This window comes from Danio rerio, chromosome 23 (assembly GCF_049306965.1).
Source record: "Danio rerio strain Tuebingen ecotype United States chromosome 23, GRCz12tu, whole genome shotgun sequence".
In the NCBI taxonomy this organism is placed as follows: Eukaryota; Metazoa; Chordata; class Actinopteri; order Cypriniformes; family Danionidae; genus Danio; species Danio rerio.
The window spans coordinates 15,634,659-15,662,402 of NC_133198.1; the positions used below are offsets into that span (position 1 = coordinate 15,634,659).

At 37.1% G+C, this 27,744-nt stretch overlaps 1 protein-coding gene across 13 annotated transcripts in view; it reads left to right on the top strand.

The window, feature by feature from the left end:
• Window positions 1-3,060: 3,060 nt before the first annotated feature.
• cacnb3a (calcium channel, voltage-dependent, beta 3a) overlaps window positions 3,061-27,744 on the top strand; it is an 89,103-nt gene continuing 64,419 nt past the window's right edge. For 12 of the 13 annotated variants that reach the window (XR_012398367.1, XR_012398370.1, XR_012398368.1 and 9 more), the window contains exons 1-2: window positions 3,061-3,389; window positions 8,012-8,104. Coding sequence is in view for 4 of the 13 variants with exons in the window: in XM_005161994.6 (XP_005162051.1) it covers window positions 3,309-3,389; window positions 8,012-8,104 (174 nt within the window). In the remaining 9 variants the exon portion in view is untranslated. 13 annotated transcript variants of the gene reach the window in all.

Genomic DNA, 27,744 nt, shown 5'->3' on the forward strand with positions numbered 1-27,744 from the left:
AGAAAATCTAAAGAAGAAAATCAATCAAAACATAAATATTTCAAATTAAATAAAAGAGAATTTTAGTAAGAATTTGTAACAATTAACAATATATATATATACAATATATATATTTACAATATATCAAATATACTTTATATCAAAAGTAGTGTTTCCCAGTACTGGGTTGTGGCTGGAAGGGCATCCGCTGCGTAAAACATATGCTGGAATAGTTGGCTGTTTATTACTCTGTTTTAAAGAAAATGGGTACATTTAAAGAAAATGGGTGATCCATACTCTGTAAAACTTTCTAAATTATTTCAAATTTAATTCTTAACCCAACTTTTGGGTTCATCCAAATTTAACCCAGGTTTGATCATTTATATAAATTATTTGTCTTTATATTCATTCATTTTCTTGTCGGCTTAGTCCCTTTATTAATCCGGGGTCGCCACAGGGGAATGAACCGCCAATTTATCCAGCAAGATTTTACGCAGCGGATGCCCTTCCAGCTGCAACCCATTTCTGGGAAACATCCACGCACGCATTCACACACACACTCATACACTACGGACAATTTAGCCTACCTAATTCACCTATACCGCATGTCTTTGGACTGTGGGGGAAACCCGAGCACCCGGAGGAAACCCACGCGAAGGCAGGGAGAACATGCAAACTCTACACAGAAACGCCAACTGAGCCGAGGTTCGAACCAGCGACCCAGCGACCTTCTTGCTGTGAGGCGACAGCACTACCTACTGCGCCACTGCCTCGCCTCTTCTTTATATTCATATTTAAAATATTTTTATGTATTATATACAGTATTAAAATATTTTAATTATATACAGTTGGAGTAAAAATTATATTTCCCAAACAATGTTTAAAAAACAAGTACAATTTTCACATTAGTTCATTTATATTGTTGTCTGCATTGACATACAAGTCAAAGAAGATTTAAAAGTCCCTACTTTCTTTTTTCATTTGCCTTTTCCATACTGTCCCATTTTTTTCTGATTTGGGGTAGTAGTTAAGCCTTTAAAATAAATAACTAAATACTAGTATCTTGAAAAATATTTAGTAAAATGTTATGTTTTCGAGGTTATTTGAGATTTCTTATAAAACTATTATGTTTAGAAATGTGTTAAAATCTTAGAAAGTTGGGGGAAAGAGAAATTAGGAGAAATACATGGGAGGCTAATAAGTCTGATTTTAGCTGTGTTTATACAGTGCATTTGGTAAGTATTCATAGCACTAAATTTTTCCCACACTTTTTATGTTACAGCCTTATTCCAAAATTGATTAAATTAATTTATTTTCTCAAAATTCTACACACAATACCCCATAATGACAATGTGAACAAATAGTTTTTGAAATTGTTGCAAATTTATTAAAACTAAAAAAGCTGAATAATCACATGTAAATAAGTATTCACAGCCTTCGCCGTGAAGTTCTAAATTGAGCTCAGGTAAATTCTGTTTCCACTAATCATTCTTGAGAAGTTTCAAAAGAGTTCACTTGCAATGAATTCAGTTGATTGGACATGATTTGAAAGGGCATACACCTATCTCTATAAGGGGCCCAGGGTTGACAGTGCATGCCAAAGCACAAACCAAGCATGAAGACAAAGGAATTTTCTGTAGACCTCAGAGAGAGGATTGTCTTGAGGCACAAGGCTGGGGAAGATTACAGAAAGATTTTTGCTGCCCTGAAAGTTCAAATGAGCACAGTGGCTTCCATCATCCATAAGTGGAGGATGTTTGGAACCACCAGGATGCTTCCTAGAGCTGGCCGGCCATCTAAGCTGAGTGATCGGGAAGAAGGGCCTTAGTCAGGGAGGTGATCAATACCTCGATGTTTACTCTGTGTGAGCTCCAGTGTTCTTCTGTGGAGAGAGGGGAAATTAACAGAAGGACAACCATCTGTATAGCAATCGACCAATCAGACCTGTATGGTAGAGTGGCCAGATGGAAGCCACTCTTTAGTAAACGGCGCATAGCAGCCCACCTGAAATTTGCCAAAAGGCATCTGAAACGAAATTCTCTGGTCTGATGAGACTAAAATTGAGCTCTTTGGAGTGAATGCCAAACGTTACGTTTGGAGAAAACCAGACACCGCTCATCACCAGGCTAATAGCATACCTACAGTAAAGCATGGTGGTGGCAGCATCATGCTGTGAGGATGCTTTTCAGTAGCAGGAACTGGAAGACTAGTCAGGATAGAGAGAAAGATGAATGCAGCAATGTACAGAGACATCCTAAATGAAAACCTGCTTCAGAGTGCTATTGACCTCAGACTGGAGCAACAGCTCATCTTCCAACAGGACAATGACCCAAAGTACACCACCAAAAAATCAATAGAGTGGCTTCACAAAACTCTGTGAATGTCCTTGAGTGGCCCAGCCAGAGTCCGGAACTAAATCTTATTGAACAGCTCTGGAAAGATCTGAGAATGGCTGCAAACCATCGCTTACCATAAAGCTTGAGAGGTTCTGGAAAGAGGAAAGGGCAAAAATTCCCAAAATAGGGTGTGCCAAGCCTGTGGCATCATATTCAGAAGACTTGAGGCTGTAATTGCTGCCAAAGGTGCATCAACAAAGTATTGTGCAAAGGCTGTGAATACTTATGTACATGTGATTTTTCAGCTTTTTCATTTTTTAAAAATTTTCAACAATTAATTTTTTTTTCACATTATCATTATTGGGTATTGTGTGGAATATTTTGAGGAAATAAATGAGTTTAATCTGTTTTGCTATAAGGCTGTAAAAAAATGTGGAAAAGGTGAAGCACTATGAATACTTTCTGGATGCACTGCATAATATATATATATATATATATATATATATATATATATATATATATATATATATATATATATATATATATATATATATATATTCCTTTAAATAGGCTAAAGATTTCTGGTGACTTATGAGTTGTAGTTTGCAACATTGTATGGAAGACTAATATACATGATGTACAGTACAAGAGAGGCAAATATAGAATGCTCTGGAGAGAGAGAGAGAGAGAGAGAGAGAGAGAGAGAGAGAGAGAGAGAGAGAGAGAGAGAGAGAGAGAGATCATTACAAAACGCGCATGCACAAGAAACAGACACATTGCATTTGTCCACCTGTATTACTATCTTGATTTACGAAACCCAGCGCGAGGGAATTAATCAACGGCTCCGTGCGAATGCAGTCAAACAGAAGGCGGTTTTCCTGTTCAACCGTGATACTCTCTTCTTCCTCGGCGGTCATGTGTGTTTCGCATCGCTGTTTCTTCCAGTAAGCACCAATGCATGCATGCACCCGCCTCCCCTGCGCTCTCAAATAGATGGTGCAAGTAAAGATGTCCAAATCTTCCGCAGACCCTCTGTCTGGGGTAGAAAGCGCTTCTCAGTCGCACTATTTCCAGGTAAGACTTTTGGGGGGGATTTGTATACGTTGTCGCAAATGGTTAATTTGCTGCTACTTGTTGTTGAGCAGTCGTGCATTTAAGCGCTTCATATATCCGCAGAGGGCTACAGCTACACAATCTGCCCGTGTATAACGCCTTTATCGCGCTTTTAATCAGACGCGCGCAGTTTTAATGAGGCGAGATGTTGATCAAATGTGTTGATGCTTCTCCATCCGCCAAACTCACATTTCTTGTTTTTTTCCCCTCCGCCCTGAGATTTCACACCGCAACCGAGGCCTCATCTTTCGGGCCAGGCATCAGTAGACACAGTGTTCATTAAACAGTTCAAACACAGTCAATTTCTACTGAGTTTTGATAAACGGGGTTACAATCTCGTTCAATACTCTTATGGTGGACCATTGTCGGTCAAGGTTCTCACCTGTAGCCAACATCCGTCCATTGGTCACCTGTTTCTGCTTGAAATTATAGATTAATCTAGTTGCTGTGTTTTTAACCTGTTAGCTGGTAGGTCTGCGTTAGCTATTATTTGGTTAAAATAGTATTATTTAGTTCATGAATCTTATACGGATAGACCACTTTGGACTGGCATCAACACTGTATCAACTGGTCATACTAGTTCAGGAGGTTTTTTGGGAATTTATATGGTCAGTTAGCATCAAAAGTTAATCATGTTCCTCGGCAGAGCTACCATCTTAACCTGATTTTACAATACGGTCTCAAGGCAGTTTGTTAATTTTGACTTATTTTTCTATTTTGGGGAACTGGTGGCTACATTTTAACCAAATTGCTGTTAGTCAAGATGGTTAGCTTTAGAATAGACAAATTTTCTGTAAACTGAATAGTTCTGAATGGTTCTAAAGAAAAGAAAAAAAAACATCGTATGACGAAGACAAAGTACAGTCAGAATCTAGACTAATTTTGCTGTAACTTACACAAAATAGTTTTTAATCATCCTAATGAAAAACATCAGCTGACTAAAACAAAGTACAGTCAGAATCACTCATTAAAAGTCACTAATTTAATTTCTGTATGGTAGACCCTTACTGGTCAAAACAAAAGTCTCACTTGTGGCCAACACCAGTCCATCGGGCATCTGCTACTGCTTGAAATGATAGATTAAGCTTGTTTCAGTGTTTTTGAACATGCGAGCTGGTTTCTGCACACCTAATTTGGCTATTATTTAGTTAAAAATACTTAATATCTGGTCCAAGCTTGTGTGTAGACCACTTGACTAGCACCAACACTACCAGCTGGTCATTCTGGGGTTCAGGTGGGTTTTTGAGAAACGGTATATGGTCAGCTAGCATGTAAACAAAGGTTAATCACAATTCTCAACAGAGCTACCATCTTAACCTGGTTTTACAATACGGTCTCAAGGCAGTTTGTTCATTTTGACTGATTTGTCCATTTTGGCGAACTGGTGGCTAAAGTTTTAACCAACTAGCAGTTAGTCAAGAGGGTTAGCCTTAGATTAGACCAATTTTGCTCTAACTGACACAAATAGTTCTGAATGGTCCTAAAGAAAAAAAAAATTACATGATGAAGACAAAGTATAGCCATCTAGGGATTAGTATTGTTAAATAAAGTTTAAAAATCACTCATTCAAATCCCTTATGGTAGAGTCCATTGGTCACCTGTTCTTGCTTGAAATGCTATAGATTAAGCATGTTGCATTGTTTCCGAATATGCTAGCTGGATTCTACACACCTAAATTGGCTATTATTTGGTTCAAAAGAGTAAATATCTCCTCCAAGCTTGTCTGTAGACCACTTTGGACTGGCATCAACAGTGAACCAGCTGGTCATATGGGGTTCAGGTCGGTTTTTAGGAAATGGTATAGGGTCAGCTGCATGTAAACAAACGTTGATCACGTTGCTCAACAGAGCTAAGCTGATTTTACAATACGATCTCAAGGCTGTTTGTCCATTTTGACTTATTTGTCTATTTTGGTGAACTGATGGCTACATTTTAACCAACTAGCAGTTAGTCAAGAGGGTTAGCCTTAAATTAGACCAAATTTCCTGTAACTGACACAAAATAGTCCTAAAGAAAAAAACATTAGATAACAAAGACAAAGTAGAGTTAGAATCTAGGGATTGGCATTGATGAACAAAGTTAAAAAGTCCCCCATTTAATTCCCTTATGGTTAACCCTTATTTATATATATATATATATAACCTGTCTCATTTGTAGCCAACATCGGTCACCTAGCTGTTGTTGCTTGAAATACTATAGATTAAGCTAATTCCAGTGTTTTTGAACATGCTACCTCATTTCTATACACCCAAATTGGCTATTATTTGGTTAAAAAGAGTAAATATCTGGTCCAAGCTTGTCTGTAGACCACTTTGGACTGGCATCAACACTGTACCAGCTGGTCATACTGGGGTTCAGGAGGATTTTTGAGAAATGGTACTGTACATGATCAGCTGTTTAGTTTGTAATTAATTGCCAACATACTGTAAATCGCAAAATCACAACTAACATCCTTACCTGATTTTAGAATACAGTTTGTTCATGTTTGACTTACTGTATTTGTGCAGTTTTTGCTGAATTGGTTTGTATTAATATTTACAATCTCATTGGTATGTTTCATTTAATCTTCTTAACACCTCATTTAAAGTTATGTTTAGGATTTTCATGCTTTATCTTTTGCAAATCATGTTTTTAAACATGATTCAATTCAATGAACTCAAATTAAATCACCACTGTTTTAGACTATTTTCTTCAGAAAATGTAGCCATTATTTTAAGATCTTTCCTTAAGAGCTAGTCTAACAAACTAGCAAATAATCAAGATTTAGTAAGCTTCAAATTGTGCATTCAAATTAGACCAGTTTTGATGTAACTGACACAAATAAAAAATATATATAAATTGTCCTAAATAAACAGTAGATCGCTAAAAATAGTTTATTTATCAGTTAAAATCTGAGATTATGTGGATCAGTATTAATAAATGACATGATTCTTTTTTTTTATATAAGCTTATGGTTGGACCCTCAGTGGTCAAGGGTCTCCCCTGTAGCTAACATCAGTCCATCGGTCACCTGTTCTTGCTTTAAATACTAGCTTAAGCTAGTTGTAGTGTTTTTGAACATGCTAGCTGCTTTCTGTAGATCTGAGTTGCATATTAGTTGGTCAAAAATGTTAAAAAATCTTTGCCAAGATAGACCTGTAGACCATCTTGGACAGGCAACAATACCAGCTGGTCATACTGGGGTTTAGGAGAGTATAGGGGAAATTGTGTCTGGTTGGTCAGCTAATAACCAGCTTGTACCATGTATTAATGACCATGTTAGATGATTTAACCTAAATATTACAAAATACATCTATGGCATGTTGTATCTATTTTACATTTTGTTTTTTGCTGGCTAATTCCTATTCATTTGTACAATCTTATCTGTATGACCTATCCTAGCTCATACATTCCTTCTTTCTAAAAATAATGTTAGCTAAAATACCAGACACATGCACCAGTTTTCACCAGACACTTTCTTACAATCACTCCACATGTCAGTTTATGTACTGTAGATATATAGTGTGCCTCAAACAGGTGAGTGGGTTTGACAAACCACCTGTAGAAACACACTCTCTCTCTCCATATGCACCGGACACTTTACTTAAACTCCACCTTACAAGGACTTTGTAACAATGTTCCACAATGTACCACAAATAATGTTGCACTACTTGTTTTCGTCAACCTTAAATATCTATGCACAATATTGTTTTGCCTTATATAAAAATAGTCTGTCTTAGGTTATGTGTACAGTTAGGTGTTTGTAGTATATCCAGCATGTATTTTTTTTTAAAGATGTCTTATAGATGTCTAATAGATGTCTAAACATTGTCTTGGCTAAAACAAGGCTAAATTTGGGCTGTCAGTAAAAATCTATAATAGACGTCTAAGAATAGCCCAAAACCAGACTAGTCATCAAATAAACAGAAATGAATGACTACACATATAAAGTCTGTCTAATCTGTCTATCTATAATCTGACTAGTCTAGTTTTGGGCTATTCTTAGATGTCGATTAGATTTTCACTGACAGCCCACGTTTAGCTTTGTGTTAGCCAAGCTGTCTACGTTTAGATGTCTATTAAACGTCTATTAAACACAAAATTGTTTGCTGAGTAGTTAGTGTAATTAGATCACCTGTATGTTAGTTATATATAGGTTTAAAACAGCTCTTTATGTTCAGTTTTGTGTTCATATTTATGGTTATGTAGTGAAACACATGATTTTGATATGTCTAACAAAAAGACAATAAAGCTTAACTTGACTTGACTCGAGATAGTGATGGATTTTCCAACAGTAACAGTGTCTAATACCAAATCTTAGAGCATCTTCTTCTGAAAACGATTTTAAAAACAAGTCTTAAAGGAATAGTTCACACAGAAATGAAGGTCTGCAGTTCATTTACTCACCATCTGGCCATAGAAGAAGTAGATGGTTTTTGCTGAGGCTGATGTTTAGGTGCACAGGCTTTATCTTAAGGCCTCCAGCTTAAGGCCTCAACACTCTTTAATAAGAAGCAGGAGAGCAACTAAGAGCATCTTGTTCTCAAATCATTCTTTATTATTAACTGTCTGAGTGCTTGTTTTGATGTGCTCGTCTTCTACAGCTTCCACGAAAGTTGCCGAAACGCAAGGGTCGTTTTAAACGTTCAGATGGCAGCACATCTTCTGACACCACCTCCAGCTTCATCAAACGACAGGTAAGAGTCGGCTTTATCCATCAGCGCTTCTGGATTGATCATTATATTGATACCAACGTTTTGTTTGTGTCATTGTCTGGGTTTGTTTGTGTGATCATTGTATGCCCATGACTTGTTTAGTAGCTGCTGAGGTTGTGTAGTTAGAAGATAGTGCTAGCAAAAACTGATTGCATTGGTTTGGTTTTGTCGTCTTGAAACTAGGGCTGTGTTATTTGAATCAAATCGAAATTTAAAACGCTGCTATTAGTTAATGGCAAGAGGCTACAATATGAAATATATATTATGTATTATTTAATTTTCCCTGCCCAAAGCAAATGCGTGTGTGACAGTCTTGCTAGCCAATTGAGTGAGCACACTTTTGTTCTGCCCAACCAGAATTGCACAACCCGAACTACACCTATAATAACAAACAAACAAACAAACAAACAAACAAACAAACAAACAAACAAACAAACAAACAAACAAACAAACAAACAAACAAACAAACAAACAGGAAAGCACTGGCAAGTGGGATTCTGCTGCCTCAAAAGCATTAACAGATTAATTAATATCAAAGAAAAACAGCATTAGTAATACAGGAATATTTTGGTTTCAAAGGGCCCTATCATACACCCGGCACAAGGCGTGATGCAAATGTTATTTGCTAGTTTTAGCTTGATGCAAGTGTCATTTTGACGTTTTGTCAAAAATGTCTTTACAAATGAAAATTAATTAAAGGATGAAAATATTACAATAATTATTATGTTATACATAAATATAAAGTAGGCACAGAGGGGCATTTTTGTAGTTAATTCATGACAATTTACTTTTGTATAATGTTATTATTATTATTAGCAATATTATTTATTATATGCAGATTTTAATTACCTTTTAAAATACATTAAAAAGAGATTGTAATATTTACATAATTGTAATCATAATAAATGTAACTTTTTTCATAATATATTAAATTTAATAACCATATATAACAGTTTAATCAAAGTTTTATTGAAATGTAGGGTAACTGCAACACATTATTTATATTCATATATTCATATTCGGCTTAGTCCCTTTATTCATCAGGGGCCGCCACAGCGAAATGAACCACCAACTTATCCCTTCCTATCCCTTCTTATGCCCTTCCAGTTACAACCGCTGAAACACCCATAAACTCTCGCTTTCTCACACATACACTACAGCCAATTTAGTTTATTCAATTCACCAATTCAATTCAATTGATCCACAGGGACTCGAACAAGCGGCCTTCTTGCTGTGAGGCGACCACTAACCACTGAGCCACCGTGCTGCCTTACTTTTATACATATATGTGTAATTCTAATGACTAAATATACATTTTATAATAAATTTTATAAAGTATAAACATTTTATAATAAAGACTTCAATAAAAAAAATGTTGTAATAGCCCGTAACATCTATTGAACTTTACAATATTTTAATTTCTGTCCTTATTTTGTAAAATATATATATAATTTTAATTAATTTATTCATTTTCTTTTTTATAAAAGTTACACAACACTTTTTGTATTTCTGGTGTATTTTATTGTTATGAGGGTAATCAAGGTTGTTTACAGGTTTTAAACAGTAGGCTTAAATTAGTAAAAAAAAAACGATTTTACCAAAAATATTATTATTGTTATTATATTATTATTATATTATTATAATAATTATTATTATTATTGGGTTGGTATGGTGGCGCAGTGGGTAGCACAACTGATTACAATATCAATATGGAATATTTTTAACAAAAAACTATTACTATTATTACTAGAGAAAGTCTAAAAGTCTTCTATGTCTTTGATTAGATTTTTTTTGATTGATTGATTCCTGTATATACTGTCTTAACAGCGTATGCAATGTGTAAGTATTATTTAATTGCTGATTATAATTATAAAAATATAACCTAAAATGTCAGTCCCATTTGCTCTGTAATTCAGGACGTGGCCACCAGATGGAGGCAGCTCCATTACCACTGTAGCATCTTCAACGTTTTTTAGCAAATCTTTTGAAAACACCAATAGGAAAAAATGGGTTATGATGACAAGCGCACTGAATTTTTTTTGGCACACTTCAATATCCATGTCAGCCTCGTTACATCAATTAATTTCCTCTGTAATGAGTGACCCAAATTCTTCAGTTTGTTCTCCTCGCACTATACATAAGCTCATTCGTCTTTATATTGAGCCTGTGAAATGTGACACCCTCAGAAATCTACTTCAAATTCAGACAAGTTTATAGGCAAGGTATTAAAGGGCGTAAATGAGCACATCAACTGACTTTACATTAATCTGAAGAGTTTGATTGTGTGTGTGTGTGTAAAAAAAGAGAAGGCATATTGAGTGGATTGCTCATTCTTGTGATCAGGAGGTCATGGCAGTTTCAATTTTCTCCCAAAATATCACAGTTCCTAAAATATTAAACTAGTGAAATATTAATGGAACTCATTTGGAATGGAGGCTGCTGGCAAATGTAAAATTCTCACGTTTCCTGTTCGTAAAACGGTGACGTATCTTAAAATAAGCACCTGTGACGTACATTATGGAATCCTTGCATGTATGAACGTGATGGATTGTGTGCTGTGTTTCATAAAGGGACGGTTTACTTAAGCTATAAATCATCAAAGGCTACGATAGCTCAATATTATAGTCATATGTAAAATGTAGCTATTGTTAAAAGGTTAGTTTGACTCAAAATGAACATTTCCCCATCATTTACTCATGTAGTTTTAAACTTTTATGAGTTTCTTTATTCTCACTCATTCATTCATTTTCTTGTTGGCTTAGTCCCTTTATTAATTCGGGGTCGCCACAGCGGAATGAACCATCAACTTATCCAGCACATTTTTACACAGCGGATGCCCTTCCATCCGCAACCATCTCTGGGAAACATCCACACACACACACACACACACACACACACTACAGACAATTTAGCCTACCCAATTTACCTGGACCGCATGTCTTTGGACTGTGGGGGAAACCGGAGGACCCGGAGGAAACCCACGAGAAGGCAGGGAGAACATGCAAATACCACACAGAAACGCCAACTGAGCCGAGGTTCGATCCAGCGACCCAGCGACCACTGCGTCACCCCGTTTCTTTATTCTGTTCAACACAAATAAGATATTCTGAAGAATGTTGGAAAACAGCAGTTATTGACTTTTATAGTAGGAACTAGGGTTGGGTCGATAGATGATGCCATCGTCCATCGCCGATGGCTGATAGACATTATGATGCTAAGTCGGCATTGCGATCCTCCGCCCTACCCCTGTCACAGCAACAACCCGTTAGCGAAAAAAACACACTTAGGCCACGTGTACACTCATACACCCATGCACAACGAGACGTTTATTTGCTCGCGTTTTCCATCGACGTTTAATGCCTCGTGACTAAATAAAGGGCAGCAATGTGATCGTCCACACCAACGCGCAAAACAGCAGGCGTAAAAGCGCCAATTAAAAAAAAAATGGCTCATGCTTGTTTTTTTTGGTTTTGACTTGCCGCGGTTTTTGAAAAACCTTCAACTCGTTTTCTCGTGTGTTCCTGAAGGAGCAAGCACGAGCATGTGGTTTCCATCACCATTTTCTAATGGGACCATCGACCGTTTTCTCAGAGGATGACAAACGAAAAAATCATTGCTGCAGTTCTGAGACAAGTTTATGGAGAAAAATGAAAAACGTTGCAGTGTTTTGGTGCGCCGTGCAATTTGGGGTAAATATCTAATTGCGTTATTTATTTATTTATTTTTTGACAGATTTTAAATTAATTTGTGATTTAATTTTGTAGTCAAGCTTTAACTCAATCAGCTGTGTAGTAGCTACTTACTGCTTAAGCGTAGTAAAGTGCAGTGAGTGTTTTTTTTTTTAAAAAGGAACTGAAAAGATAATAACTTAACATTTAATCAAATTTGTTTGTAAATGTTTAGAAATAAAAAAAAAATTTTCTCTACAACAAACCTTTCTGTAAACAAGTTGAACTTAAATTAGAGAAATAGTGTAGCTTATTATAAAAACAAAAAATATATAATTACAGTATTATAAAAATACAGAACACTACTTACATGGCTGAAACAACTCTGAAATTGTACTTTGCTGTTGCTTGCTACTAGATTGAGTGTCACTGGAAATACTTTCAGTTGAATCTTTTGCAAGACACTCATCACTCACACAGTTGGCTAGTAAGACTATCACACACAGATGAAAGTCAAGCAGTTGCTCTGGGTACTGGAAAATGAATGATACAAATACATTTCATATTGCCGTCTCTTGCAATTAGCTAATTGAAACTTTTCGATTCGATTAATCGCACAGCCCTAGCACTGTGTTTGTCTGAGGTAATTAGTCTACCGGTATTACTGAAGTGTGAAGCAGATTAATTAGTTCAACTCACAAGAATCGTGGTGCGCTCGTGGCATTCAGAAAAGTACAGATGTTTTTCAACTAGATGTATCTGGAAAATGTGTGTGCGTCACGTGCGCCGTTTGCACAACATGTGCGTGTCATACAAGTCATGTGCCTCCATCGGAAATGATAAACTTACACCCTAAGCTTATTGGCATTGCTTCCAAGGCTCACACTCAGCAACCACATTTCATGGTTTCCGCTAAATTCATACTTCCATGGCGGGGCGCCACACCAAAATTTATCCTGCCACGGCTACATTACAACTTTTCATTCAAAACATTGTTGTGTTTTTTTTAATAGCGGGTGATAAAAGCAACAAAACTTATTAAAAGGTAAGTGAATTATGACAGCGCAAACTTTTCTGCAGCAGTAGTGCTGTGCGTCAATTGTTAAACCCTTTAAGGTTACGTGCTGACTGACTTACATGTGTGTGATGCGTAAGCCCAGCAAACACGACGTATAGCCGTTTCACTTTACTTGACGCATTAATACCTCGCTGCAGGTCTATTGGAGACATTCATAAATATTCCTAACAAATATAATAAATGTTGGAGACATACTTGTTAAATAAACGCACTAAATCGGACTTCAGCAGTGTTTATTTGAGAGCGCACCAGAAGATCTGTGCTTGAGCAGCGTATATTTAAGGGGGCATGCAAGAAGTTTTGTGCTCGAGCAGAAGAAATCGGTGCGCAAGCCAAGAGATTCGCATGCTCGTTGGCTATTACATAAATGCGATCTCGAGTTGTAATACTGCACTCATGAGTCACAACATTTGTCATTGAAATAATGCCATGGGTAGTTGGTAGATCTATGTAAAAAAAAAAAGGCCTGCCGCCACAGCTGGAAAAAATCCTAGAGGAAACACTGCATTTGAATAAAACTATAGCCTTCATACCAAACTTTTTTTTTTATCAATATTGACAATCAATAAATACAGATATCAATTTTATCGCCCAGCCCTAATCAAGCCATAGGAATCCTGTAGGATGTACATAAAAATAACAATTTCATACAACAGTTTATTCACCTCCGCGTCAGTACAGGGTGCGTGTTCATGGTTTGATACCTCGAATGCGCCTGTGCTTTGTTTCAAAAAGAGGAAATTGCACACGGTCATAGGGTTGTTACAATACTAAAATTCAGTACCAATTGATACTGTTGTTTTAAAAACGTCTATTTCCCGCTGACATTTAAGTGCAACTGAACAAATTCTTAAACAGCTCTGATTTGCCATTGTGTTCACATGCTTAAAGGGCCATGAAACCCCCTCGTTTCAGCAGTGTGTTTTCACACCTCTACTTTGGAAAAAGTCAGAAAAGTGGGCGTGTCCAGCTCTGTTTAGGGGGGAGTCTCGGAGGAAGAAAAGAGGCTTGGTATGGGAGTGTCTATTTGGGCGCGCTGAATTTCAGAGTCAAAACACACACCCACAGCGGACAATGTGACTGTGTTTACATGGACATCTGTAGTCGAATTATTTGCCAAATTATTAAATGGTGGACTTTAACTGCAGTTTGGCTCTTTCATTCAGGGAATTTATTCATGTCCCTCCCGACAAACGTGATATTTGATTCGAGGAGCTGCTGTAAGCGTGTTTTTTTCATGCAATGTTTGATACCGCACGGCGAATGAGAGAAAAAAATGAAGTTGCACAATAGAGCGCGCTGATTGGTTTGAACCAAGCCTTACTCATGCATTAATGCAACACACTGTAAGACGTAATAAGACTCACTCTGGCACAGACGCCCAGTCTGCACGCTGGAATACACGCTATTATGTCATGGCCGTGACGCAGTTTCAAAAATTAGTTTAAAACCAGAAGTACGAATTTGCTTGAAATAACGCAAAAACAACCAATTTACACTTTTTAGTGAAATATAGGTGTCCTAATAGTGTTTTTAGCAGTGTGGGACACATATACGACTGTCAACAGCTCAAAAAATGTGTTTTGATGTTTTGTGAACCTTTAATAGTAATGACTGTGATTGGCCATGAAGGTTATCAGTTCACCGAATTCACTGATGTTTACGTAGTGTAACTACAGAAACAGGGACACTGGAGTGTTTCAAAGTCATGTCGATTAGCTGGTTTGTATATAAGCTGACATATAAGCGATACGCTGATGAATCGCAGCTTTAAAACAGTGTCCCTGTATCTCTGGTTACACTCAGTAAACAGGGGTGTGTTTGGTGAACTGATGACCTTCACAGACAATCGCAATAATTTCTGTTGAGCACGTTAACACAACGGCAAATCACTGTTGTATAAAAACATGCTCAATCGTGCTTTCAGTATCGATTGGTACCAAATTCCAGTATCTTGCAACCCTACACCGGCATTCAGGGTGTAGTGCTCATGAGCGCGCGCCCTATACTAACATTGAGAAGAAAAAAACGTTGAGTAAAGTCATTATTTGTGTTTTATATGCAAACAAAAGTATTCTTGTAGCTTGAAAAATTTATGCCTGAAAGCAAATGGTCCTGAGGATTTTTTTTGGTACATTTGTGTAATTTGAACAATTTTGAGATTATTGCTGTCTGTGGAGGATGAGAGAGCTCTCCGATTTCATCTAAAATCTCTTATAATGTGTTCTATGTCTCACATAAGGGTGAGAAATTAATAAAAGCATTTTCATTTTTAGATGAGCTAACACTGAGAAAAAAAATCCAAAGCACGAGTGGAGCCATATTTACCCATAAATCTGAGGGTTTAAAAAAAATTCAAGTGAAAACCTTGCATATTTATTTATAGACACAAAAAACATAGCCTTTGTGAGCAAGTGCTGTTTGCAGAAGCTTAAAATAAACATGTTTGGTCTTCTTTCGTGTGTGTGTGTGTGTGTGCGCGTGTGTGTGTATATTCGTACTTGTGCTTTGTTTTGGTTTGCTGGCTTTGACTTCCAGAAATCTTTGCTCTGTCACGGGTGGGGTTTTTCTTGCTGGATTGTGACTCATCTCTGCAGGAGAAACAGTGGCATTTACCTGCTGCTGTTGAGTGTGTCTATTTCAAGACTGTCCCTGCCCATCTGCTTTCTTATGGGATAAAAACACACCCCATGTCGAACGACTCTTATATGAGGGCAGCTTATAAGGGTTCTCATTTTTACATGGAAATTAATATTGATTATAAGCATGTGGGTGTACGAAACTGTGGGTGTTAAGCCTCACAATGCACACCGGGCTTCTCTTTGGTTTTCTTGTGTTTCAGCGTTTAATCATTCTTTCTTTAGTCTGTTTATTCACAAGAAACATGTAAGAATCTTGACTTAAACATGAAGAGTGTTCATGAGATTCTAGCAGCACCACTACTTCTAGCATTAACAAATGCATGGCGAGGTGTTTTTATTGTATTTTATTTACAAAGCAGACATGTCAACTAAGACGAAATTTATTTGATGAAATATATGCTAAGAATCATAATGTGTTTCATGTCGTAATGTATATAGCAGCTATTTTTTGTAAGAAAATGTTTATATATATATCACTTAGCAGTTTTATAAGGATTTGATTAGCTGTAGTTTAAAATTACGCTGACTTTTTCTCCGCTAAGGGCTTATTATGTGGTCTCTGTCGCCATCTTGTGGATGGCGATGTATGTCCGAAAGTATAAATATTTAAAATAGGCACTGTCCTTATAAATAAACAATTTATTAATAGTTGCAATCTAAACAACTACATTCTCTACTAAAAAGCATCAAAAGTACATTATGTTGTCCTACAGCTGCAATATTTGTCAAACTATATATTAAATTAGCCACACCCCTACAATCCTTAGTTTGTTTGCGAATGAAAATGAAAGGAGGAGCTCAGAATTAAAACCCCGCCCCCAGTTGATATTAGGTGCTTTCTACATGCCGGTTAGAAATTTTGTCCAGCTTGACGCTGCACAGACACCACATGACTGTCACATGTGGTATCAAAGTATCCCGACAGCGCTCTGAGCATTTTTGCTAATTTAAGGACGGGAAAATCCGCTTTGCGCCATGGCGCATGGTCTACAAGGGTCGAGTTTATTTTCTTAATGAGTTATAGGTGTGTTTTGAGAATAAACAAGTTAGAGTCTCATCTTACATTACCTTTAAGAGCCAGCTGCGTCGCGCCATAAGCGCATTCACTATTTACAGGACGTAAAGTAAGTCTAATTGGAAAAACTGAGCATTTTACCAGCAAACAGTTAACAGTTTTTTTTTTTTACAGAAAACTGTTAAACAGAGCATCTACTGCTTGAGAATGAGAGATAAATGATCACTTTCACTTTCGCTCTTGGATAGGAAAACCTTTACGCACAGACATCAATTAGTCTATAAATAATTTATTTCGTTTGTTAAGCGCAAATATTCGTTTCAAAACTATTTCTAAATTCAGTTCTAATTTCCAGCAAACGAATAAATGAACAATATTAACGAAGTGTGCTCAAAAACCTGAGTTATCCTAAAACACATGCTTTGCCCCATATGGTCTAAAACCTGACAGGTGGGCAAATCTAAGCTTGTTTTTAATAAAAAACAAATATAAATATGGATATAATAAATAATACTGCTAATAATAATAACATTATACAAAAGCAAATTGTTATGAATGAACTGAAAAAGCCTCCCGAGATGAAGAAGACATAAAAGCAGTGATTTTTCATATTTATGTAGGCTAGAAAATAATATCTTTGTAATATTTTAATCCTTTATATTTATATTCTATATCTATTCTTATTATATCCTATATATATCCTTAATTTTTACATTTTTACATCCGGATTTCACATGTAAAGATATTTGCTTATTGCTCTCTTGTGCGTATTAAGCAGTGTGTAAGCGAGGCGCAACTCTGCGCCGGAGTTTAGACCGGGTTTGTTTTGATCTAATGAAAAATCTATTTTAGTTTCTCAAAATAGCAACGCGCCAGCCGTGCGCCTCAGAACGCCTTCCTTTTTAGACCAGAACGCCTATGGGCGCACATATGAGCGTAAATGCATTTGCTATTTAAACAGCGTAGCGCAACGCCTCAAAACGACTCTTGCGCCAAGCTGAAACTACCAAACAAGTATTGCGCCGCGCCTTGCGCCACATTGCGCCGGGTGTATGATAGGGCCCTAGTACTTCATTTATCGCTTTATGTTCAGAGTTAACAAACATTTCAACCAAATTAAATAGGAGAAAAGTGAAAAAAGTCTGATTTATTACAGGTAGTATGTAAATATTACTTTAAAATACAACTTTTTTTTTTACTCCATTTATGATGTAATCAGATCATCACTTGCAATCAATTTTAATAGTTTATTAGGCATTGAATAATAAATGAACATTACCTAATTTTAATAAAAGCTTTTGTAAATGTTGTTTTCATGGTGAGTTTAAATGAACTAATGTTTACTATTGGAGCCTTATTGCATCATTTTCAATCAATATTTACATTTATGTGAAGCTAAATTATCATGTGAAAATGTGCACGTTTAAACTGTTAAGCTAAGCAATTACTCTAAGTCTCCAAACATTTGGAGCTGTTTTAAACACCACTGCAAATACAATGTGATTAGATAATTAATTCATTAATTTTCCTTCTGCTTAACCTTATCTAGATTTAGATTTAGATTATCTAGATTCAGATTTATCAGAGGTCACCACAGCAGAAAGAAAAAAAACTATCTGAAAAAAATTGCTCAAATGGGCTAATAATTTTGTCCCTAAAATGGTTTAAAAAAATTTAAAAACAGCTTTTATTCTAGCCGAAATAAAACGTGTAAGACTTCTCCAGAAGAAAAAAATATTAACTGACATACTGTGAAAATTTCCTTCCTCTGTTAAACTTCATTTGGGAAATATTTAAAAAAATAAATAAATCAAAAGGGGGCTAATAATTCTTTAGCTGTATATATATTACCTAAACATTTTAATGGTAGTGTTTTAAGAGTATCCACAAAAATGCTTATAAAATGTTGCTTGAGCACCAAATCTGCAAATTAGAATGATTTCCGATAAATCATGTGACACTGAAGACTGCGGTAATGATGCTTAAAAATGCAGCTTTTAATCACAAAACTAAATGAATTTTTAAAAATATGTTAAAATAGATTATATTAAAATATATTATTTAAAACAGTGATAATGTTTACAAGATTACAGGTTTTTCTTGTATTTTTCATCAAATTGATTTACTTAAATTCTTTTATTGAGCTGCTGTAGTAAAGTGCACATGTTTGTTTGTCTTGTCATTTGTTTGTGTATATTTCAAAGTAATACCTTCTGAAGCCATTTTTGGATCACAATGCAGCCACTGTAGTTTTGTAGTGAAGGAGGACTCTTGATGTGAAGCCTTATATAACATGTGCAGAGAGTCCGTCCGTCCTTCAGCTCATCCCACTCCACAGCTCTTCCGGACACTTCTCTGCTGCTCATTATCTTTCTGACACCTTCCTAAACACACATTGCATAACAAACTCTCAAGTCCTCTCAGGTGCTCCAGTTTGAGCACGCAGAGTGAAAATTAGGATTTGTATTATGATGGTTAAATACAGGTAATAGACACATGCTAATCAATTTCTGCTGTCAAACCTTTAAGGAACACTTCAGTTTAAAAAAAGGTAAATTAAACAATTGAGTGGTGACAGGGTGGCGCAGTGGGTAGCACATTTGCCTCACAGCAAGAAGGTCGCTGGTTCGAGTCCCGGCTGGGTCAGTTGGGATTTCTGTGTGGAGTTTGCATGTTCTCCCTGCGTTCCTGTGGGTTTCCACCGGGTGCTGCAGTTTCCCCCACAGTTCAAAATTGACCTTAGTGTGTGTGTGTGTGTGTAAATGAGTGTGTATGGATGTTTCTCAGTGTTGGGTTGCAGCTGGAAGGGCATTCACTGCATAAAACATATGCTGGATAACTGGCGGTTCATTCTGCTGTGGTGACCCCTGATTAATAAAGGAACTAAGCCGAAAAGAAAATGAATGAATGAATAAACAATTGAGTTTTATTATTTTTGAATCCATTCATCTCTGGGTCTGGCAGGAGCACTTAGCTTAGCATAAATCATTGAATCGGATTAGACCATTAGCATATCACTCAAAAATGACCTAATATTCCCCAGTTTGATGTCATGTGATTTGAATACGGGGAGGAGTCTGAGCTGTGACCTGGAGCTGCAGGCCAGATCAACAGTCTGTACGGTCAGCAGAATAGAGTTTGATGGAAAGACATGAAAATATAGAAACATGTACACCATTTTTCTTCTTACTGCCTTTTCTGCTTTTGTTGGATTATCAAAACTGCTGCTTCTTGGTGTCTGAAGAATACTCTGATAAATGATTAAGTATTAATTACTGTCTGACTGTTCGCTGTTTATTTAATAATGCATAAGGCTATTGTTATGGATGATATTGATCAGTGCTCTGTTTTTACCTGTGCTTGTATGTCATTATAGTTCCTCTGTGCTAATATCAAAAAGGAACATGCTGTGTAGTTGCTGTATTAAAAGGGGTGGTCCAGAGTGTATTTTTAAGGCTTGGTTGTATTTATAAGATGCAAAGAAATGTGTGCTCAAGCTTCATTTGTTGAAAATCACATTATTTTTTTCATATATCTTGCTTTAATTATACAGCTACTCAGCTAACATAAAAACGACTGTCATATTTCCTAGTTCCTCTAAAAGGCCCCCCTTCAAGAGGGTCTTATTGGTCAGCTAACATAATGTACCGTTATTCACAAGGAAGCATCACGCCTGTAATAGCACATGCTCTGCCTTTGCTGTGTAAATACTGTCAGTCAGTCTAGCTGTGTCAGTGTGAGCCTGAATCAGGCAGAAAATGAAGAGCACACAGCTGAGCCTCACGTCTGCTCTTTAAAACAAAATCTGACAAGTGTCTTTCACATATATTCGGAACAAGCATGTTTAAGTAATATGAAACGTTCACATATCTTTTGCGAGTTCATTATTTGAGATGTTGAATGCAGGGAAAGTGGCCGCATAGAGAGACTTGGCAGAGCTGCTGAAGATTGTGGCTGTTGACAGGAGTTTGACTGATAAATATGAATTCGTAGCTAAATTGTTAAAGGGTCACGAAACACCAAAACTCATTTTTTGAGCTGTTGACAGTCGTATATGTGTCCCACTCTGCTAAAAACACTATTAGGACACCTATATTTCACTTAAAAGTGTGAATTGGTTGTTTTTGCGTTATTTCAAGCAAATTCGTACTTCCGGTTTGAGACGAATTTTTGAAGCTGCGTCACGGACATGAGATAATAGCGTGTATTTCAGCGTTTAGACTGGACGTCTGTACCAGAGTGGGCTGAGTGTGCAGAGTGTGCTGCATTAATGCATGAGTAAGGCTTGGTTCAAACCAATCAGCGCACTCTATTGTGCAACTTCATTCATATTCATTAATGTCACAGTGTTAAGACGACAGAGACACCACGTTGTATTGGCAAAACAAGCGTGAAGTGTTGCTTTTATAGTTTGCTGCAGTTAAGTTTTGTTTTCATTTTCTCTCTGTGAGAGCGCAGCTGGAGTCACGCGTGGATTACAGTGTACGCGACGCTCGACAACAATAACTTACGTGTCTAAGGAGGATTATTGTTTACCTGGGAGCTGTTCTCATCTGCAAACGCTGAGATCCGGATTCACTTGTAGTCTTCTCTTAATAAAGACGCGGCTCTAGTTGCTGGTGATTGTCCTGTCTCTACAGATTTGGTAAGTGAGCGACCAGTGATCTTTGTTTATTCAGTTTGTTCGTATCGTAAACATGTTAGCACCACAACCAAACTTTAACCTCGTGTAGGATTTTCACCGCATTTTGTGACGGGAATAACACGCGGCTTTCTGACACTACCTGCCGTGTGCATCTAAGTTTCCGGGAAATGCTGAGGTTTTTTTTTCTCTCATTCGCCGTGCGGTATCAAATATTGCATGAAAAATACACGCTTAGAGCAGTTCCTTGAATCAAATATCTCGTTTGTCGCGAGGGGCATGACTGAATTCCCTGAATGAAAGAGCCAAACTTCAGTTAAAAAAGTCCACCATTTAATAGTTTGGCAATAAAATTAGACTACAGATGTCCATGTAAACAAAGCCACTTTCTTCCGTGTGTGTGTGTGTGTGTGTGTTTTGACTCTGAAACTCAGCGGGTGCCCAAATAGACACTCCCACACCCTCCCTCTTTAGTTCCTCCGACACTCCCCCCTAAACAGAGCTGGACACGCCCACTTTTCTGGCTTTTTCCAAAGTAGAGGAGTGAAAACACCCTGCTAAAACGAGGGGGTTTCATGGCCCTTTAACGGTGCCAAACAGCATTTCCCGTAGTTTACATCCTTGTTTACATTATATCCTAGCTACAACATATTGTTAATGCTAGAAACTGTGCATGTAAATGATCAATTCTAACAAATAAAAATACTTACAGGTTGTGGCTCAAAATCCGCAGCTTCTTCTGTGATGGTTGGAACTCCTCCTTCTTTGAGGAGTTTTTAACCAAATCCAGCACTGAAATGAGAGCGATTCTGGAACTGTCCTTTGTCAAATGCTAGCTATATCTTTTTTTATAATTTTCTGCAACATAATTAAATTTACACTGTAAGCACTTCTCTCTTTGTGTTGTGTCCTTTGGAAGCCTAAATACAAAAACAGAAGAAGCCCTGTGAAAATAGCAGCGTTTAGAAGGCATTTTAGCTTTCTCTGCTATAACAGAAAAGCACCTCTGGCCACGTTTCTTCGCTGCGTGGGGTGTATCCGTGTAGCCTGAAGGGTTTATGACATTATTAACCTGGATGTGTTTTTTTTAGTTCCGAAACTTTGTTCACTGTAGGCTTCGCAAAGCTAACTCTGTAAAAGCCAATGTCTCTCTTTGCATTAAACTTTGAGCAAATTACATTCAGAGACAAGGGTGTAGATTTGCTCTTGACATTAGTGGAGACATACATCCCTTTAGCGCATGCATAGAACAGTACAAATTTTCTTTAGTGCTTTTAAAAAACATGAAAAGGCTATAAATGCTTAATAATATGAATAACAATAATGAAAAACGTCCCATGCTGCAAAACTCAGTTTACATAATTTTACTGCAATCTGGCATTGAAGAGGTATATGAATGTAGAGAAATTCAGAGAGGCAGATAACGCAATGTAACTATTTAATCCCGATTGTTATTTTTCATAATCATGAAAACCAAAATCGAAATTGAATTTCGATCAATTGCAGAGCCTTGGTTAATATTATTATGGTGGACTCCAAGCGAACTTGACTTTAAAAACTTGAATCTCTAAAAAGTAGCTATGTATGTCCACATCTTGTACAGTAAAAGAGAACTGGAAAAATTCCTTGTTTTGGCGATTCTCACATTTAAACATATTACAGCTGTTGTTAACAGCATAAATACTCATATCAAAATAAAGTGCTACTCAGAAATATATAATAAAACATAGAGTAAAAAATATACAGTAATCTGTAAATATTTTCCATAGTGCTTTTAATATATTGTCATTTTGGAATTCAAAGGGTCTATCTGCATTCTGAATGATTTTGAGATATTATGTTTTTGCATTCCAAATAGCAAACAGTGTGTGTGTAACATTTGTCTAAATAAAAATAGTATAACTCTGTCAATAACTCAATTTTGACAAAAATGTCAGATAGAACCTTATAATTCTAAGGTAACAATATGTACAATTAAAAACCTAAACAAACAGACATTAAAAAAACATCTATTTACTCATTTTCCCCTGCTAGTTAAGATTTCATGACAAAATAATTTTAGTGTTTAATAACAACGCTGTAAAACAACTAAATAATTTGAGCGTTTAATAATACCCCTGGTGTAAAGTTTGGACTAAGCCTGTATCTGTATCTGCTGACTAATAATCAGACGGGAATACTCTAAATTTAGGCTGAAGAGCCGTCTTTATATCCGACAGACACACACAAACACTTCCAGCTCCTCCTGAACACAAACACACACCAACTCACACAATAAAGTCTTCCTCCTGCTTCCTTTTGACAGAAAATACTGATGATGGTGATGTTTTTCGGTCAAATGTGAAGGAAGCATCAGATATTAGTTTCACTGCGAGTGCTGCTGAAATCCATCGCATTAATAATAGATGGCAAATGGCCGCTCTGACAGTTCACAAACGGCCATAACATTGTTAAGGATCACTTAGCAGGAGCACTTTTACCGCTTATGCCCATAAACACAGAGAGGAGTGATGTGTAGATATTATATGGCCGCTTCATTTCTTTGTCTGCCTCCTTTTTGTTCCTTGTAAGAGTTTTTTTTTGTGTCTCTTGTACAGTATGTCTGTCGTCCTGCAATGTACTCAATAAATCAAAAGCCTTTAGACAACTGCTGCCTTTATGAATACAGAACACTTTGGTGTGCTAAAATGTTTTGATTTATTGATTACAGCTGTCATTTAAACAGCTAATTATATTTAAAAAATATGGGCAATAGCTATGTGTTAATTTGGTAATATTGTTCATTTGGCCAACAGCATAAACCGTTGATACAAGGCAAAATGGATACATGCTTTTGTGTTGTTTACGCCAAACCATCCGAATTTCACAGCAGAAGTCGAGACTCATCAGACTCATCAGACAGAAGTAGAGACTCATCAGACAGGCAATGTGTTTACAATCTACTTTTGTCCAATTTTGGTGAGCCTGTGTAAATTGTAGCCTTAGTTTCGTGTTCTTAGCTGACAGGAGTGACACTCGGTGTGGTCTTCTGCTACTGTAGCCCATCTGCCTCAAAGTTGGACGTGTTGTGCGTTCAGAGATTCATTTCTGCAAACCTCGGTTGTATCGAGTGGTTATTTGAGTTACTTTGGCCTTTATATCAGCTCGAACCAGTCTGGCTATTCTCCTCTGACCTCTAGCATCAACAAGACATTTGCGCCCACAGAACTGCTGCTCACTGGATATTTACTCATTTTTTGGGCCATTTTCTGTGAACTCTAGAGATGGTTGTGCGTGAAAATCCCAGTAGATCAGCAATTTCTGAAATACTCAGACCAGCTCATCTGGCACCAACAACCATGACATGTTCAAAGTCTCTTAAATCACCTTTCTTCCCTATTCTGATGCTCGGTTTGAACTGGAGCAGATTGCCTGGATCATATCTACAGGCCTAAATGCTAAGTTGCAGCCATGTGATTGGCTGATTAGAAATTTACCTTACTGAGCTGTTGGACAGGTATACCTAATAAAGTGGCCGGAGAGTATATAACGTTTTATTAATGCTGCCTTTGCAATCAGCAGAATCTATGTGTTGTGTGTGTGTGTGATGTTTACTGCAGTGAGCTGAGGTGATGTTGTCAGGATTATTCGCTCTCACTTGGCCTGTTATGTTACATCTCCACTGCAGAGCTGCCCACAGATGGTGTGTGTGTGTGTGTGTGTGCTCCTGTTTATTTAGTCAGAGTTTGGGGACAAATTTGTTCCCAGAAGTGAGCTAAATAAAATCAAACCTGTCTTTGGGGACTTCCAGGGATGTCCTCGATCGGAAAACACAGCAAACATTATTTTCATAATCCACACATTCATCTTATTTTCTACTGGAAAAATCAAAACATTGTCAACTTAAGGTAAACGTTACCCCAAAAATGTGTAAGATATGTTATTTTAAACGTGGGATGTGTGTGTGTGATGTATACTGTCCATAAAAATATGACAATATGAGTCACCTTAATATATTGCATCTTAAAATATCACCTTAGCTCACTGCAGTAAACATCACACACAGCAAAGAGATTTAGATGTTTGCCAAGTAAGCATCACTACGTTAAAATCACGTTGTATATTAGTTATATTATGCTAGTGTCAAGTTCAAGACAACAAAACAACCACAGGATATGTACCCTTCTACCTTCACATATCTTATGAGTTCAGAAGTTCAGAAGCTTCTCATTTACTGTTTCTGGCTGTAACCACAACCCCAAAGCCAACCATATAGTTATTAACGTCAATACCTACCCCAACTCTTAACTCAACCATCACAGTTATCAACGTCTATACCTACCCCAACCCTAAACCCAACCATCATTGTTATTAACATCTACACCTACCCCAAAACTAAACCCATTTATTATTTTTATTATCATCTACACATACCCCAACTCTTAACCCAACCATCACAGTTATTAACGTCCATACCTACCCCAACACTAAACCCAAGCATCATAGTTATTACCGTCTACACTTACCCCAACTCTCAACTCAGCCATCACAGTTATTAACGTCCATACCTACCCCAACACTAAACCCAAGCATCATAGTTATTACCGTCTACACTTACCCCAACTCTCAACTCAGCCATCACAGTTATTAACGTCCATACCTACCCCAACACTAAACCCAAGCATCATAGTTATTACCGTCTACACTTACCCCAACTCTCAACTCAGCCATCACAGTTATTAACGTCCATACCTACCCCAACACTAAACCCAAGCATCATAGTTATTACCGTCTACACTTACCCCAACTCTCAACCCAACCATCACAGTTATTAACGTCCATACCTACCCCAACACTAAACCCAAGCACCATAGTTATTACCGTCTACACTTACCCCAACTCTCAACTTAGCCATCACAGTTATTACGTCTATACCTACCCCAACACTAAACCCAACCATCATCGTTATTAACGTCTACACCACCCCAAACCTAAACCCAACCATTATTGTTATTAATGTCTACACCTTCATCAAACTTAAAACTAACCATCATCGTTTTTAACGTTTACACCTACCCCAAACCTAAACCCAACCATTATTGTTACTAACGTCTACACCTTCCTCAAACCTAAACCCATCATTGTTGCTAAATGAATGAAAATAATAATATATCAAATGAATAGGTTGTGGATAAATTTGGAGAAAACTCATGAAAACATTTGGTGAAAATATTCTCTGGTAAGTGTTATCACCATCTTGCCAACAACATCTCATAGTGAAGTCTTGCATGGTTCAATGGGATCTCGATAACTACAAGTTACGCCTGTAACTTACTACAAGTTACACCCCTTCATCTTATGCCCCTGTCTTGCATTCTATTCTTGCCATCTCATTCCTTGCATCAAAAACTGCAAGTGAGAGACACTTCTGTGTTTTGATTTAAAATTTGCGACAAAGTCAGCTGAAACCATTAACAGTTGATAACATTCTTTTATATATTTTACGTATTTGTTTTCTATGTTGTTTATGAAATGTGTTAAAGGGCCCCTATGGTGAAAAATCTACTTTTCAAGCTGTTTGGACAGACATATGTTTTGGTATAGTGCATAGACCATCATATTGGGGTAATGTAAATACACCCAGTACTTTTTTTTTCAATTTAGCAACTAAAAAACGGTGAACTAATTGTAGCTGTTTTGAGACCGACCACAGCTTGACTTAATTGTGCGGTCTCCTTGCGCACGGAATTGATTGACAGGCGCATTACCATATCCTCAGTTTGTTGTGTCACGTCAACCATTTTCAGCGTGTGAGTCAATGCGATGACACCAAAGAAACATCTTTGCTCTATTTTAGATATAAGGCTTACGGGGCTCAACACAAGAACAACATTCACCACATGATCAATCTCATCGGCGTCATTTTTAGTAACTTTAGGTGGGTCTGCAAACGTGTACTTTTCATTGCGTTTTCCTAAAACTTCAGCCGTTTGCATTTCCTGCAGTTGCAGAAGCTCCCTGTCATAACGAATTTGCCTTAAACAGGTTGCACACCAGAAGCGCTGCTCGGCACCATGTATTTTAGAATTCTAAGCATAGGTTTCTATCAGGGTACACACAACGGTGCTTTAGTTATAGTCTCAGTCAAAGTTAATTCAGTGTGCATGGTAATTAGTCTCGGTGTACAAGCCCGGAACTTTAAACTAGCACACAGTTAGCTGTAAAACTATACAAAGACACAAATGCTTTTGTACTCTCTGCTTGGTCTGTGTCCGAGTCGTAAATGTACCGCTGAATGCTGGTCCTCTCACTTATGTTGCTTCTCTCTGTCTGCCTGTGTGTCATATTCAAAGCGGGGACGCTCTTGGCTCTGCCCCCTTGTTAAGTTGGGCAGGAAGTCGAAACTAATTTTCATGTGAAGCAACACACTCAATTGTGTTTTGAACTAAACCTAAACTGGCACACTCAGAAGAACCATAATATTTATATTGAATATTAATAAAGGGGTAAACTAGGTGCCCTTTAATATATTAAAATAGTTGTTCATATGATATGAACAACAGCTAGCCATTTTCTGGTAAATTATTGCTTGTGCATG